At 36.1% G+C, this 15,377-nt stretch overlaps 3 protein-coding genes across 3 annotated transcripts; 1 reads left to right on the top strand and 2 right to left on the bottom strand.

Moving 5' to 3' along the window:
* Positions 1-1,076: 1,076 nt before the first annotated feature.
* Positions 1,077-4,337, bottom strand: vhl (von Hippel-Lindau tumor suppressor). Its single transcript, XM_073852421.1, has 3 exons — positions 3,956-4,337; positions 3,403-3,525; positions 1,077-1,618 (listed from the first exon to the last, which is right to left on the bottom strand). Exons 1-3 carry the CDS (start codon positions 4,149-4,151, stop codon positions 1,425-1,427), a joined length of 513 nt encoding a protein of 170 aa, XP_073708522.1. The 5' UTR covers positions 4,152-4,337; the 3' UTR covers positions 1,077-1,424.
* A 1,182-nt stretch (positions 4,338-5,519) lies between these two features.
* crbn (cereblon) lies at positions 5,520-12,286 on the bottom strand. Its single transcript, XM_073852021.1, has 11 exons — positions 12,167-12,286; positions 10,694-10,803; positions 10,292-10,494; positions 9,995-10,153; positions 9,699-9,837; positions 8,771-8,833; positions 8,476-8,560; positions 8,285-8,400; positions 8,080-8,144; positions 6,924-7,055; positions 5,520-6,832 (listed from the first exon to the last, which is right to left on the bottom strand). Exons 1-11 carry the CDS (start codon positions 12,237-12,239, stop codon positions 6,655-6,657), a joined length of 1,323 nt encoding a protein of 440 aa, XP_073708122.1. The 5' UTR covers positions 12,240-12,286; the 3' UTR covers positions 5,520-6,654.
* Positions 12,287-13,672: 1,386 nt separating this feature from the next.
* LOC141347571 (chaperone protein DnaJ) lies at positions 13,673-14,308 on the top strand. Its single transcript, XM_073852566.1, has 2 exons — positions 13,673-13,883; positions 13,983-14,308. Exons 1-2 carry the CDS (start codon positions 13,673-13,675, stop codon positions 14,306-14,308), a joined length of 537 nt encoding a protein of 178 aa, XP_073708667.1.
* The last annotated feature ends 1,069 nt before the right edge of the window (positions 14,309-15,377 follow it).

Genomic DNA, 15,377 nt, shown 5'->3' on the forward strand with positions numbered 1-15,377 from the left:
CTAATTATTCTCTTGAAGTAGATATTTGAAACCAAGAAAACACACTTTGTGTAGAGAATACTACTAAGATATACGCTGCCAGTACCATTTTTAATGTTTTTTTAAGAAGTCTCTTCTGCTTACTAAAGTACAGCAAAAACAGTAAAATTTTGAAATATATTTACTATTTAATATAACTGTTTTCTATTTAAATTGATTTTAAAATGTAATTTATTCCTGTGATTTCAAAGCTGAATTTTTAGCATTATTACTTAAGTCACATCCTGATGAACCTTCATAAATGATTCTAATATTCTGATTTGCTGCTCAAAAAACATTTATTATTTCTATTATGTTGAAAACAACTGAGTAGATTTTTTAGATTTCAGCATTTATCTGAAATAGAAATCTTTTTTAACATTATAAATATGTCTTTATCATCACTTTTGATCAATTTAAAGCATCCTTGCTAAATACAGTATAAGTATTAATTTCTTTCCCATAAAAAATTATACTGACTCTAAGCTTTTGAATGGCAGAGTGTATAATGTTACAAAAGCATTTATTTCAGATAAAAAAAATGTACTCAACTGTTTTACATATTCATAATAATAATTAAAATCATATTAATAAGTAATATTAATTAACTAAAATATTATTAGAATGATTTCACAGGAATAAATTACATTTGAAAATGTATTCAAATGCAGTTGTTTTGAATATTTAAAAAAATTTCATATTCAATAGTAAAAATATTTCAAATACTGCTTTTGCTGTATTTTGGATCAAATAAATGCAGGCTTGGTTAGCAGAAGAAACTTGTGTACACATATAAATACATACATTTAAACAAGAGTTATTAGTCTTATATATAATCAGACACATAAACATAATTAAAAATACATTCAAATGCAGTTGTTTTGAATATTAAAAAAATATTTCATATTCAATAGTAAAAATATTTCAAATACTGCTTTTGCTGTATTTTGGATCAAAGAAATGCAGGCTTGTTTAGCAGAAGAAACTTGTGTACACATAAATACATACATTTAAACAAGAGTTATTAGTCTTATATATAATCAGACACATAAACATAATTAAAAATATTTTGTAACTTTTTTTATTTACAAAACTTTTACCAAATATGAATCTGTTAAAAGAGTAGAAGTATACAGAAAACTGTAACCAAAAATATTGCAAGGCCTACCACACAGACAATCTGCATTTTCTAAAGTTCTTTCTGTGGACTCAGTGCCGGTCACTGAAACCTAAAGATTACTATGTTTAAAGTGTCCATTTGCTTAAGAAAATAGTCCTCCTGATCTGAGGTTTGTCAGCACTGTGTATTTTACAGTGTTAGACTTTATTGTCCATTTATGATGCTGGTGCACAGATCTGCTCAGTAAATATGCCCTCATTCACACTTATATTAAATTTTCATATTTTCATCTGTTTTGCTGTTCTCTGTTCTCCAGTAATTTCTGTTCCACTCGCTGACTAATGCGTCGTAGATCGGTGTGAATGCTGGGTCTCTGAGCAAGGTCATCTTGCAGGCATCGGGCGATCTCCAGCCGACAAATATCTTCTCTGCGGACCAACCGCCTCACAACTTGCAGGCAGCGATCTCGCAAGGACATCACTGGTAAGCACAAATATAAAGGGGAAAGTCAATTTTAGATTTCGTTCACAGTTCGATTACTAATTTACAAAATGACAGAATTAGTTATCAGTCTGAATGAAATATAATTGAAAGTGTAGTGTTTTCACGGTGTGTTATCAATCGGCCGTATTGGCCACACTAAACATAAACAATGCCACTGAGCTGAATGAAACTTGCATATTTTGCTGATTATTGCTGCTGTAAATGGTCGATGATTGTCATATTTTGGGTTGTACTAATCGGTCAGATCCAGGAAAAAATTTGGAGTCATAATGACTGCTAAGTTGTCACAAATCAAGGAGAAGAGTGCTAACTCTGTCTGAGGAACAAAAGGTGTTTGTGGTTGGCAAAACTAAACCAGGATTTCCAGAGCAAGAATCTTGACAACATTCATGTTTGTTCTTATCATTGCTGAAATATTAGGCTAATTTCTTAATTAATACTGCTCGACCGTATCTTTACGACCTATTAAAGCAGGGGTCACCACACTCGGTCCTGGAGGGCCGGTATCCTACAGAGTTTAGCTCCAACCCTAATAGATATACTTAAAGCCTCCAGGCAAGTGTGTTGAGGCAAGTTGGAGCTAAACTCTGCAGGACACCGGCCCTCCAGGATCAAGTTTGGTGACCCCTGTATTAAAGGATAACTATTGCCAAAATGCAACCTGGGCTGTTTTTTTTTTTTCCCGACAAACGAGCCGTTTTTGAGATTGACCGTGATTTCGTTTTGTGGTCAGTGGCTGGTGAATGGGAGTACTAGGTGCATAACTTTGAGCGCATCAAAATCGATATTTTTACAACACTAAGAAGGCTCGACACACCATGAAACTTTGCTCGAAGTATCGCCTGGGTCTCTACACATGAACTCGAGCATTGAGAACATTGTTTGTGTACACAGAGTTTACTAAAAAGAAAGTTTTTGAACAACTCACTTTCACTGTTTGAGTTTCCGCTCGCGGCCGTCTTGCCAGTCAAGAAGTGTCGATCTCCGAATGCGAGAATGGATAGCTCCTAAAGCATATTTCCATATAAATGAACGGCTAATTCGTTATGCCGCAAGTGAAAAACAATATTAACCTTCTAGTTGTAAAAAGAGCTTCATATAAGCCTAATATATTTCATCCTATGGAGTCCATTCATTCGCATTCGGAGATCGACACTTCTTGACTGGCAAGATGGCTGCGAGCGAAAACCCAAACAGTGTAAGTGAGTTGTTCAAAACCTTTCATTTTAGTAAACTCTGTGTACACAAACAATGTTCTCAATGCTCGGGTTCATGTGTAGAGACCCAGGCGATACTTCGAGCAAAGTTTCATGGTGTGTCGAGCCTCCTTAGTGTTGTAAAAATATCGATTTTGATGCGCTCAATGTTATGCCCCTAGCTAGAACTCCCATTCACCAACCATTGACCACAAAATGAAATCACGGTCAATCTTAAAAACGGCTCGTTTGTTGTAATTATGCTTTTAGATATAAGTTTGTCTCGTTTACAGTAAAAAAAAAAAAAAAAAACAGCACAGGTTGCATTTTGCCAATAGTTATCCTTTAACTTTAGTTCATCAAAATATTGAGCCCTTTTCTTGCTTACTGAGTCCTTTTTTGTATGATTTAACAGCTTCCACATGTTTTTTCCATGGTTTAGACAGTATAAATTAGCAGACCGTGCTGTTGTTTACATCCAAGAAACGCCGGTATGGACGCAAATCCGGTTAACTGACCAAATCGTGATATAAGTGCAAAACCTCTTTATGAATGAATATATACCAGGTAATGTGATGTTGGCAATTGAGACTTGTCCATTTTCAAGAGGGGCTGGCAAATACATTTCTTTATTGTTGACTACCATTGGATCGTCAGTTTCTGCATCCCGAAACATCCATGGATGTCCTGACAGAAACAGAAAAACAGTATGAGAAACTTTCATTCTAATGGATAATTGCACTACCTAACTCATATTTAGGTACACAGACAATATCTTTCAGATATTCCTTTTTTTGGGCATGAATAGGTTAAAAAAACTATGAAACTAAAATGTAAATAGTTCAACCACTTACACCTGGGGTCAAGAACCATTTTTTAAGTAGTTTCTCCTGAGACTAATAATCATGGTGAATAAACTCGGTTGTGTCACAGTAGACTTTAATAGTTCACGCTATTAACCCAAACAAAGCTTTTCTGAACAGTTTTGATGCAAAACACTTGTGTTGAGCCATTTTGTCCACTCACTGGCATAAAACACGAAAAAGGTGTAGCAGGCTGAAAGTGTTAGCCCTAAACAAGTAAAACAGCTCAGACAGAATGCAGCAATCGTACGAACCCACATATGTTGTCATTCTTCGTCCGGTGTACGGCTGAATATCTACGTATGGCTGCGGCTCTCCGCGGAAGTTGATCCAGATGGGCTTGACGACGCGCGGACTGCAGTTACAGAACACCACGTAGGCTGGTATACGGCTTACCAGAGATCGGACCAGCGGCAGCGCTTGCTGCCCCTCCGGAGGTTCCTGAGGCATCGTCAAAGACAGGGCAAGACTAATGCAAAGCTACACTGCACGTAAATAAATACGCAAACTAGAAACGTTAAAGGTCGATTCTAAACAGAATAAACTCATACGCCACGGCCCAAAACATAGGGGAACGAAACGTGTACGTGACTGTCAACATTCGTCGGTACAGCTTGTCGTCGTTTGTTGTGATTGCGTAATCATGCGAGAACCAGTGAAGAAGACAGCGTGGCTTGTAGCAACACTTCCCTCTGGCGGTTTGTTCGGAAAAGAAAACATTAGATACTGTGGTAAAAAATTACTGTATATACTGTACTTTCTCTCTCTCTCTCTCTCTCTCTCTCTCTTTTAAATATGAAATAGTACGAATTATGCAACAACAGACGTTTTGTGCGTCACTGTTGTTACAGGACCTCAATTCAGCAAAAGCCTTGAAATAAATCAACAAATACAATTATTTCCATTTTTAATCTATTTTGTACACATATCCAAGCTTGTCTACAAAAGTGTGATCAAACTATGGCTATGTTTGGATTAGCAGACTGTTAATATTTCTACAGCATACACAGTTCTTGAACAGTAAGATTTTTCACGTTTTTTTTTTATAGTTATATTTAGTTTAGTTCTTTTTTTAGCATTTATTGGTAGTTTAAATGTATGTATTTATATGTGTACACAAGTTTCTTCTGCTCACCAAGCCTGCATTTATTTGATACCGCAAAGTACTGCAAATACCACAAATATTTTTACTATTTAAAATAACTGTTTTCTGTTTGAACACATTTTAAAATGTAATTTATTCCTGTGATCAAAGCTAAATTTTCTGCATCATTACTCCAGTCTTCAGTGTCACATTAGTCAGAAATTAGTCTAATGCTTATTTGCTGTTCAAGAAACATTTGTATTATCTATATTTTAAACAGTTTAGTATACACTATACCATTCATTAGCTTGAAGCCATATATATAAATTAATACTTCTATTTAGCAAGGATGCTTTAAAAATGATGATAAAGACATTTAAAATGTACAAAAGATTTCTATTTCAGATAAAATCTGTTCCTCTGAACTTTCTATTAATTTAAGAAACCTGAAAAAAATCTACTTAGTTGTTTTCAACATACTACTAATAAATGTTTTTTTGAGCAGCAAATCAGAATATTTGAATAATTTCTGAAGGATCACGTGACTGGAGTAATGATGCTAAACATTTAGCTTTGAAATCACAAGAATAAATTGCATTTAAATATATATTCAAAAAAGGAAAAAAGTCTACTTTAATTTTTAAAAAACATTAAAAATCTTACCGTCCAAAAACTGGTAGCATAATGGAACTCTCCAAATAGAAATTTCCCTTTAAGAAAACAATAAACACACCTTGAGTTTTCAGAAGCGGTTTATTGGCGAGAATTTATCAGTACTGAACAGTATTTAATCTCTTGAACATTACAGATATGCAAGTCAGCATGTGTCATGTTTGTGTTTTCTTATTATTACAGCTATGTAACTGACTAGTGAAGAATGAGCATGTTCATGTGCTGAATTTTGTGTAAAGTGTATTTTGCACTCCATTTAATGAACATGTGAACAGAATCTTTATATTTTAAGGAAGTTTCTCGGCACACCAATTCCCTTCTGGATACACATTTTGGCTCTCAACTAAACATATACAGCATATCATCATTCAAATAAATGGTATCCAAATAAAACAATTAAGATAAAGGATGAAGCAAAACAGAGAAACTAAGAAATACAAAAATACCTCAAATACCTTTTGAGAGTTGCTCTTGATATTAAGTCTAAACAACACAAAGGGTAACTCCCTGATATTTCCTTTATTATTCACTGGCTGGCAATTTTAGCCAGAAGTTGTGTGCCAAATGTACCCGACACAAGCACATGGGACATAGCGTGTAGTCAAATGATTTCATTCAAGCAGTTTAGATCTTGTTTTGCAGACGACGTCCTGGTTGAGGTATTCTACATGATTGTTGATTATGTTGCTAAAAGTGGCCATGAAAATACTTTTTGTCAGACTAAATGAGATCATTACACTTTGGTGTTAGAGATTTGTCCCTATTTTAACACAATACTCATAAACATCTAAACAAGATGACATCTTGCTTAACTGTTATCTAGACAGTAATAATGAAGAAAAAGACTGCTAGACTGTAAATTAAGTGCATTACAACAGACTGTAATATCTTAAAGAGCCCATCTGGTATGATATTGCACGTATCAGGCTGTAATTTACACAGCACAAGGTGTGTGAAGGCAACAACTTGCATTCTGTTGTTCTTTCTACTCCCAGAACTTATGCTTCCCTGTCCCCTTTTTTTTTCCTCTCCCTGTTCATGCACACATTTACAAATATAAACTTACAAACACACGCTCTCTCTCTTTCTAGGTGAGGTTTTGGGGTCTCATGTTTTTGGGGTGATAGAAGAGACCCCTGGGGGAGCATATGCTTGTGGGCTGTAGGGTTAAAGGTCACAAGTAATGCTCAGATCACATTACAGGCACAGCAAGCGTGACCCTTCGACACCATCCTCGCCCTGTGGGATTGTCGGTAACAGGGCAGAACGAGTCAAACCCCAGAACCGAGGTGGACTCAGATCTTTTTTTACTGCTGAGAACTTCCAGCCCATATGAGCGCCACAGGTTCTGCACTGAGCAATTGTCCACGCATACCTAGGCAAAGAAATATGTAATTATATATAAAAATGGCTGATCAATAAAAATTCAAAAGTTCAAAAACATCTATAAAAGTACTGAATCTCACCCTGGAAACCAACTATGCAGTGTGGAAGGCCGTCCAATCAGGTTAAGGTTGTTGGCCTTGTAGACCGTAAGCGTCTCGTGAACATAGCCATGTGGATTCACATATGCTGCCATTGGCCCATACAGAGATAGACTAAAAACAGAGGAGTGCTAAATGAGTAACTGTTTTCATTTTTATCTTAAGATAAGATCACCCAATTTTTTTTTTAAGTCAGTGGATTATCCAAGAAGAAAAAGTGTAGGTTCTTTTCATTGGCTGTTGATTAAGCTTGTAGTCGATTGTAAAATTGAGGTGAAAAATTTGTATACAGTTGAAGTCAAAAGTTATTTTTATTTAGTACTGACCTGAATAATATAATTTACATAAAAGACGTTTACATACAGTCCATAAAAGTAAATAATAGTAACATTTATAAAAATGACCCCATTCAAAAGTTCCCATAAACTTGATTCTTAGTACTGTGTTGATACCTGAATGATCCACAGCTGTTTTTTTGTTGTTGTTGTTTAGTGATAGTGAGTCCCTTGTTTTCCTGAATAGTTAAACTGCCCCACTGTTCTTCAGAAAAATCCTTAAGATCCCACAAAATATTTGCGTTTTCAGAATTTTTGTGTATTTGAACCCTTTTCAACAATAACTGTATGACTTTGAGATCCATGTTTTCACACCAAGGACAACTGAGGGACTCATATGCAGCTATTACAAAAGGTTCAAATGCTCACTGATGCTCCAGAAGGCAACACGATGCATTAAGAGCTGGGGGTGAAAACTTTTTGAATTTGAAAATCAGGGTAAATTGAACTTATTTTGTCTTTTGGTAAACATGCAAGTATCTTCTGTAGCTTCTGAAGGGCAGTACTAAATGAAAAATAAAAAATAAAAAAAAATATTTAGGTAAAATTAGAAAAATGTACACATCTTCATTCTGTTCAAAAGTTTACACCCCTGGCTCGTAATGCATCGTGTTTGGTTACCCACATTCTTCATAAGATCTTATTTTGTTTTCAGCAGAAGATAATAACTCATTCAGGTTTGGAACTATTTGAGTTTAAGTAAATGCTGAATTTTCATTTTTTTGAGTTCACCCAACACTTTAAGATTTTAAGACTAAATTGTGACTAAATTCTCAGTGCTTTTAAATAAATTATTATCTGACCTGAAGATCTCATTCTTGCTAGTTATCTCTGTATCCTGGCACTGTTTACAGCAGAGAGAGGTGCACTGTAAAGAAACATGAAGTGCATAAATATTTTTTTGATTTTTTCCCATTATTATAATGCATAAAACAAATTACTGGACGAATAGAAATACTTATATAAATATTTATAGACAAAGGCAACCATACACATACACATACACACCCTGTCCATGATGTCCAACTCACAGCGCAGTCTCTGGATAGCACTGCCAATCTTCAGCAGCTGCAGTCGCAGAGCATCGTCTATTGGTAGACACGCGGCCACCCTATATGAGAAATCTGCAGGAAGACAGAGACTTACTAACTACTTGACTGTCTGTGAGCCTGAAAGCATCTGTGTGTTTGTATCCAAACCTGTAGGATTTGTAGGCAGGGACTCGTCTTTGAGGTTTTCATCCCATTCATGGAGTTGTTTCTTTACTCTGCTCATAAGAGTTTTCTGGAGGGAAACACACACACAACCTTCAATGCTAAAATATAGATTTTTTTTTAATTGCACTTATTCAGAATTATTTGTCAAAAGTACTGTTAATTTCTAAGAGGGTAACTGGTTTAAATGAAAAATAAGAAATCTCACCTTCAAGGCCTTCTATGCAAAATAAGCATTTGTAAAATTAATAATATAATAAAATTAAGAGATCAAACTCACAGAGTCATATAAGGCATACACCCAAGGAGGCCATGAGGTCATACTAGCACAATGAATCTTCTTCTGTGAGAGAAAGAAGAAAGTGAAAGAATATTAAGTATTAATAGTAGCAAAAATAGCTAAATCTATGTTACTTATATCTTATAAGGATGACTTAACATTTTAAAAGTTAAAGGATTAGATTTGCAATTTTCTGAAAATGTACTCACCCCCATGTCATCCAAGATGTTGATGTCTTTTTTTCTTTAGTCGAAAAGAGATACAATTTATTTGAGGAAAACATTCCAGGATTTTTCTCGATATAGTTGACTTTAATAGAGACCAACTCGTCCAAATTGCAGCTTCAAAGGGCTCTACACAATCCCGGCCAAAAAATAAGGGTCTAATCTAGTGGAACAATTTTCTAACAAAAATAAAACAATGTATATACTTTTTAACCACAAATGCTTGTCTTAACTTCACGCATTATGTAATCACGTTGGAAAGGTCATGTGTGGTTAGGTCTTCATCTGTGTACTCCGGTTTAAAACTTCAAAACTTCAACTTCAAAATCGGCCAACATCGTTGTTTTACCTTTTTTGTTTGTAAAGGGTGTTTTGACTTTCTTTGCACGTTTGGTTTGTAAACACTGGGTCGGTACTAGTGCAAGACGAGTATGTGTGGTTAAGAGGTTTTAAATTTTTATGTTTTTAAGAAAATCGTTTTGCTAGATAAGTCCCTTATTTCTCCTGTAGAGCTCTTTGAAGCTGCTTTGGACCTTTATCCCATTGATCACCATTGAAGTCCACTATATGGAGTAATATCCTGGAATGTTTGCCTTAAAAATATTTCTTTTTGACTGAAGAAAGAAAGACACGAACATCTTGGATGACATGGGGGGTGAGCAAATGATTAGAAAATTATCTGAAGTGGCATGCGTCTACATTACCTGTCTATGCGGGGGTGGTGTTGTTTGTGAGTGTTTGGTCTGTGGTGTGTGTGTATGCAAGTGGGGCTGGAATTGCAGTCCAACTAAAGGGTCTGGAAGAATCCTCTCAGGTAAAATCTGTACTTTTGCTTGACGAATCCTACAAAAACAAAAAGATGTGTGTATGGCAGTGTTTCATTCACATTACATTCCTGAATTTAAATGAAAACCAACTTTGTGGTTTAGAACTACAGTACAATTTGTGGACACTGGACAGCACATTGTTTCACCCACTCAAAGCACATGTATACCCCTACCCATCTGCTTGTGTGCGTATTTCATGCACTCGGAAGCGCTGCCGTCCAACAGCTTTGATCTTCACTGTCTCAATTCCGTATTCCTGTTCCTCACGAAAGGCATAAATCTCTGCAGTCGTCCCAAACTCTGCCTTTATCTCCGCTCCGCTCGCATCAGGACTGGGAGAGATAGAAACTTGTCAAACTACAATGCAATACAGTTGCAAAACCTCCACTGCAGCCTGCTTGGATAATGTTCTCGAAGTATCATCATGAATGTGGAGTAGTTATTATTCTGCACCTTGTGTTTGTTAATACCTGTGTGCAAGCACTGCAAACGTGCGGTCGTGGCTTATGAGGTTGCGGAACATGCTGACCTCCTGTGGTCGGAAAAGCTGCAAGGGTAGCGTCTGACCTGGGATCAGAATGAGTGCGACGTGGGGAAGAACCGGGAGATTCTGGACACTGTCCTCATCATGTAGAGTACGGCCATGAAACTCCTCCATGTCTGAGCCCAGATACTTCACAATGTACACACAAATGCAAAGTGAAAACTTTATTTCTAGATAAACATTGAATAAATAAACTATTTGTATATTGTGTGCATGCTAATGGATTTAAAATGAATTAAAAGTTATATTTATAAAGTTTTAAACATATTAGCTTCAGGTCAGAACACATGACTGGTGTTTTAATGAACTTATGAGAGATGACACTCACAGCGTGTGAAGTTGGCAGACTCGTGTCAAAGTTTATAATACTTGGCTTTTCTGCATCCTCACCATCTCGATCCTCCGTCTCCATGTCATCCTCTTCTTCCTCTTCATTTTCTGGAGAAAAACAGAAAGATAGAAATTAGATCTAGAATATAATGTCATTGACTCTCACTGAGTTTGGGTTCCTTTCTAAAGTCACCTTTGGCTTAAATGATTAGTTCATTTCCAAAACAAAAATGTAGAGATAATTTACTCACCCCCTTGCCATCCAAGATGTTCATGTCTTTCTTTCTTTCTTCAGTCGTAAAGAAATTATGTTTTTTGAGGAAGACGTACCAGGCTTCTTTGGTGCCCCCAAGTTTGAACTTCTAAAGTGCAGTTTAAATGTCGCTTTAAAGGGCTGTAAATGATCCCAGCCCATTGTTTACATGTGAAAGATAACACAGCGATGTTGGACAATTCTGAATTTGGAGGAGAAAATGAGTTCTGAGACATACCCTAACTGTCTTGAACCGGAGTGCACAGAGTACACAGAGTATCTTAGAGCTAGACAAGATGAGCATTTGTAGTTAAATTTTATTTATTTATTTATTTTTTTAGAAAATAACATCATTTTGCTGCATTTTGGAAGTTCAGATTTATGGGCACCGTATAAGTCCACTATATGGACATCATTCCTGAAATGTTTTTCTCAAAAATCAATTTCTTTATGACTAAAGAAAGCAAGACATGAACATCTCAGATGACAAGGGGCTGAGTAAATTATCTGTGAATTTTTGTTTTGGAGGTCTTTAATTGGGTCTAACAGGCACTAAATATTACTTACACTATTGTTAAAACTAAATTTTAACAGAACTGAGCTGAATAATGACACGATTGACTTATTGCTCTGTTCATAATTCATGAATTTTACTACATCAACATTGGTATTAAACTAAATCGAATTCCTACTGTGAAGCTGCTTTGAAACGACACTGTATAAAACGCTGTGACATAACTTACTGTATGTCTTACTATTTACTACATTTTCTTTTATTATTCACTTATACTTTCACTTTGTCAATTATATCTACAGTAACAACCTATTTCAATCTACTTTCGATTTCAATCACACAGTCATTTGAGGACAACGATCATTCTTAAAGCCAATAATTAAGCAAAGTACAAGCAGATATTTGCTCTAGATGCATAACATTGAATCTAACACTAAATGTCTGCAGACAATACAATAAACCAACAAAAAGCGTGCACACTTGACTTAAGTGTGGCTACAGCTACGAAACGTGTCTTTACACATAAGTGTTTACATAACAGGTAAATGTACGCAGACACTTGAAGTTTGCAGAGCTGTCATGCACAGCGACAGCTGCAGATCTGTCAGTAAATATCTCCCTGCATGTTCTGAGGAGGACATTAAGCATGCTTTTGCTACTGCGATAGCTCCGTGTTTTCTTTGCAAGCTAACAGGCCTACGAACCTGGCAGGAGTTGTAGTTGATTCCCCATTTCGTCGTTAATGTTGTTGTCGCCTCCGCCCCTCTCAGCAGCCATAGCCGTGTGTTTACAATCCGCTCTCGACAAGCGCAGCACTACCGTGAAGAGACATGCGGGGTAAATCACACAGCGCCCTCATGTGAGTGGATGTTAGTGGCCTAGTGATTTCGAATCATCAAAATGAATCGAATCTTTTGAATCGGTTCACTATGAATATCCGTTTAGTGGCGTTTTACGCCAGTAGATGGCGACAAGATGTGTATGCTAGAGGGAATCAATTAATCAAACTAATTCATTACGCTGAGTTGTTTAGGTAAACCAACTAAATCGTGGAGAGCTTTATTAAAATATTGCATTTTCACAAATTTATAAAGACGCTCTAGAATGAGCTTCCTCCACAAAGTCAACTTCTGGACACAAGAACGAAAAGAGATGCCTCGAGGTTCGAACGAAACGAACGAGAACGATTGATTCAATCAAAAGATTTGTTCGGAAGCGATTTGTTCACGAAACAAACAACTGAAAGAGTGGTGGTTATTAACAGCCACCTTATCGAAACGGGGTCAGCGTAATTCTTTGTTTATTAGTAGCAATACGTCTTATTTCTTTTGGGAACGGCTAGACCTTGGTAAGTCAACTGATGTTTATGAATTTCTGTATGAAACCTTGTAAGCTCCAAAGTGGGCCCTAAGTGTTTGCACACTTTTTCATTGTGTTGAAATTATATGTAAACCAAACATAATTTCTCCTTTTAATAAAACACACTACAATATTATCAAAACTACACAAAGTAATTAGTTCGAATTTAAATTGTACACCACATAAAACAGTAAATGTAGGCTTTGCTGCGCAAAACAAGACCATTTTTGACATTTTGGTTTTCAAAAGTAGTTGAACATGTCCATAGTTAATATGATGAACCACACCTGTGGTAACTCACCTGTGTGAACTTGAGGAGTGTATTAATAAAAAAAAAAGTATTTGTGCATATTACTTACAAAGACAACATAGTTTGCATAATTTGTTTTCAGAGACTGTGATAGATTTCTGTTTCCTGGTACATTCATATATGATCCTGGACCACAAACCAGTCATAGGTTTGATTTATGTTTGATTTGGGTTTGCTTTAGTTTGACTTTATAACAATTTAAAAATCTGAGGGTGCAAAAAAGTTTAAATAGTGAGTAAATCGCCTTCAGAGTTGTCTAAATGAAGTTCTTAGCAATGCATATTACTAATCAAAAATTACATTTTAATATATTAACGGCAGGAAATTAACAAAATATCTTGAAACATGATCTTTACTTAATATCCTAATTACTTTTGCCATAAAAGAAAAATCAATCATTTTGACCCAAACAGTGTATTTTTGGCTATTGCTACAAATATACCCATGCTACTAAAGACTGGTTTTGTGGTCCAGGGTCACATGTTTTGAACAGTGCATATGTATAGGTTTGTTTATTATTCTCTTTTTGCTTTTCAGGTGGATGATGGCAACAGCAGAACGATTATGCATTGTGCTTGTGTTATGTGTGTGCGCGTGTAAGGGCGTAAGTGACCATTACTCACTGCTTGGAGTTTCTCGCTCGGCATCTTCAAGAGAGATCAAGAAAGCATTTCACAGGCTGGCCCTTAAACACCATCCAGATAAGAACCAAAGTCCAAATGCACAGCAGACATTCACACACATTGCTCAGGGTGTGTTTGGATGTGAAAGTGTACTTTCAAACAAAAATAAATCTTTCATGTACTACTTGAAGTAATTCCTGATGAATTTTGTTAATTTTAACCCCTTAGCCTACGAAGTGCTGTCTGACAGAGAGAGGAGACGAGCGTATGATCAAATGGACCACTTTACTAACCCTGATCAGGACAGAATGAGAACGTTCAGGAAAGATGAAAATGCAGACATGGACAGCAATCCCTTTTTTCATAAAGGGGCATTTCATGGTAAAAGGTCTTTCCAGGATTTTAGTTTAGAGGAGCTGCTTCTTACGCTACGGGTGGATGATGACTTCTTCATGGGCGAACAACCTGGTTATGAAGGATGGAGTTATATTTTTGGGCCTGAGGATAATGATGATGAAACAGTCCTCTTCAGTGATCTTTTCAACATGCTTTGATTTACAGGGTTTGTGTATCTTGGTCAACGTTAGGTTGTATTTTTTTTATATATTTAATAATAAATGTCTTTTTTTTTTTTATCGCTTCTGCATATTAATCTTGCTGCTGTGTTTATCAAATAAAACTTCAGATTAATGAAAAAATCTCTGCATAACTCTCATGTTGTTCTATAGAGAATGGCCATTTTAATATGAGGTGATAACTATGTTTTTACTTTAAACAGTGTTATAAATATTAATTTCCAAAAATTCAGGGACATGAGATGTAAGTTAATAAAGATTGTTTTAGTCAACGTTACAGTTCATAAATATTAAAATGTTGGATTACCTCCTGCAAATAATGTTTAGACACTAATTTGTTTTCTGAAATTATGAACCCTTCCTTATTTCTATACAGGTGATATTTCCTTGTGTCAGTTCCTCAACTCTTCTTATTGATTGGACTTCCTACTGATTGGAACACCTATACTGAGCAAAAGTAAGTTGCTGACAAATGTGTTGTTTTATTGCTGCTATGAAATCAAATTCTCTAATCAGAGCTGATGCATTAACTCAGTGGTTCTCAATCCTGGTCCTGGGGGACCCCTGCTCTGCACATTTTGCATGTCTCTCTTATTTAACACACCTGATTGAGATCATCAGCTCATTAGTTCAGTTCATGAATCCCTCTCCTAATGAGCTGATGATCTCAATCAGGTGTGTTAAATAAGAGAGACATGCAAAATGTGCAGAGCAGGGGTCCCCCAGGACCAGGATTGAGAACCACTGCATTAACTAATATACAATATTTATTTATAGTGATATCCTGCTTTAACAAAATTGAACACGCATACTGATGTATGCTCAAAAGGACTGATGCTCAGATAACACCGAATCCTTGATAAACGTTCAACCTACTTTATCATGCTCAGCATTTCCTGCTTGAACTGGAAAGGGTGGAGTGTCCAGGGTGTTTTTTCCCTTCTTTGTTCAAAAGATGAACAGTGACTTTGTGTCAGTGTGTTTGCCTCCGCCGGTAGTGTGTGTTTGTGTGCATGTGTATATGTCTGTGCTTAACATTTGTCTACAG

The sequence above is a fragment of the Garra rufa genome, chromosome 12 (genome assembly GCF_049309525.1).
Source record: "Garra rufa chromosome 12, GarRuf1.0, whole genome shotgun sequence".
NCBI lineage: Eukaryota > Metazoa > Chordata > Actinopteri > Cypriniformes > Cyprinidae > Garra > Garra rufa.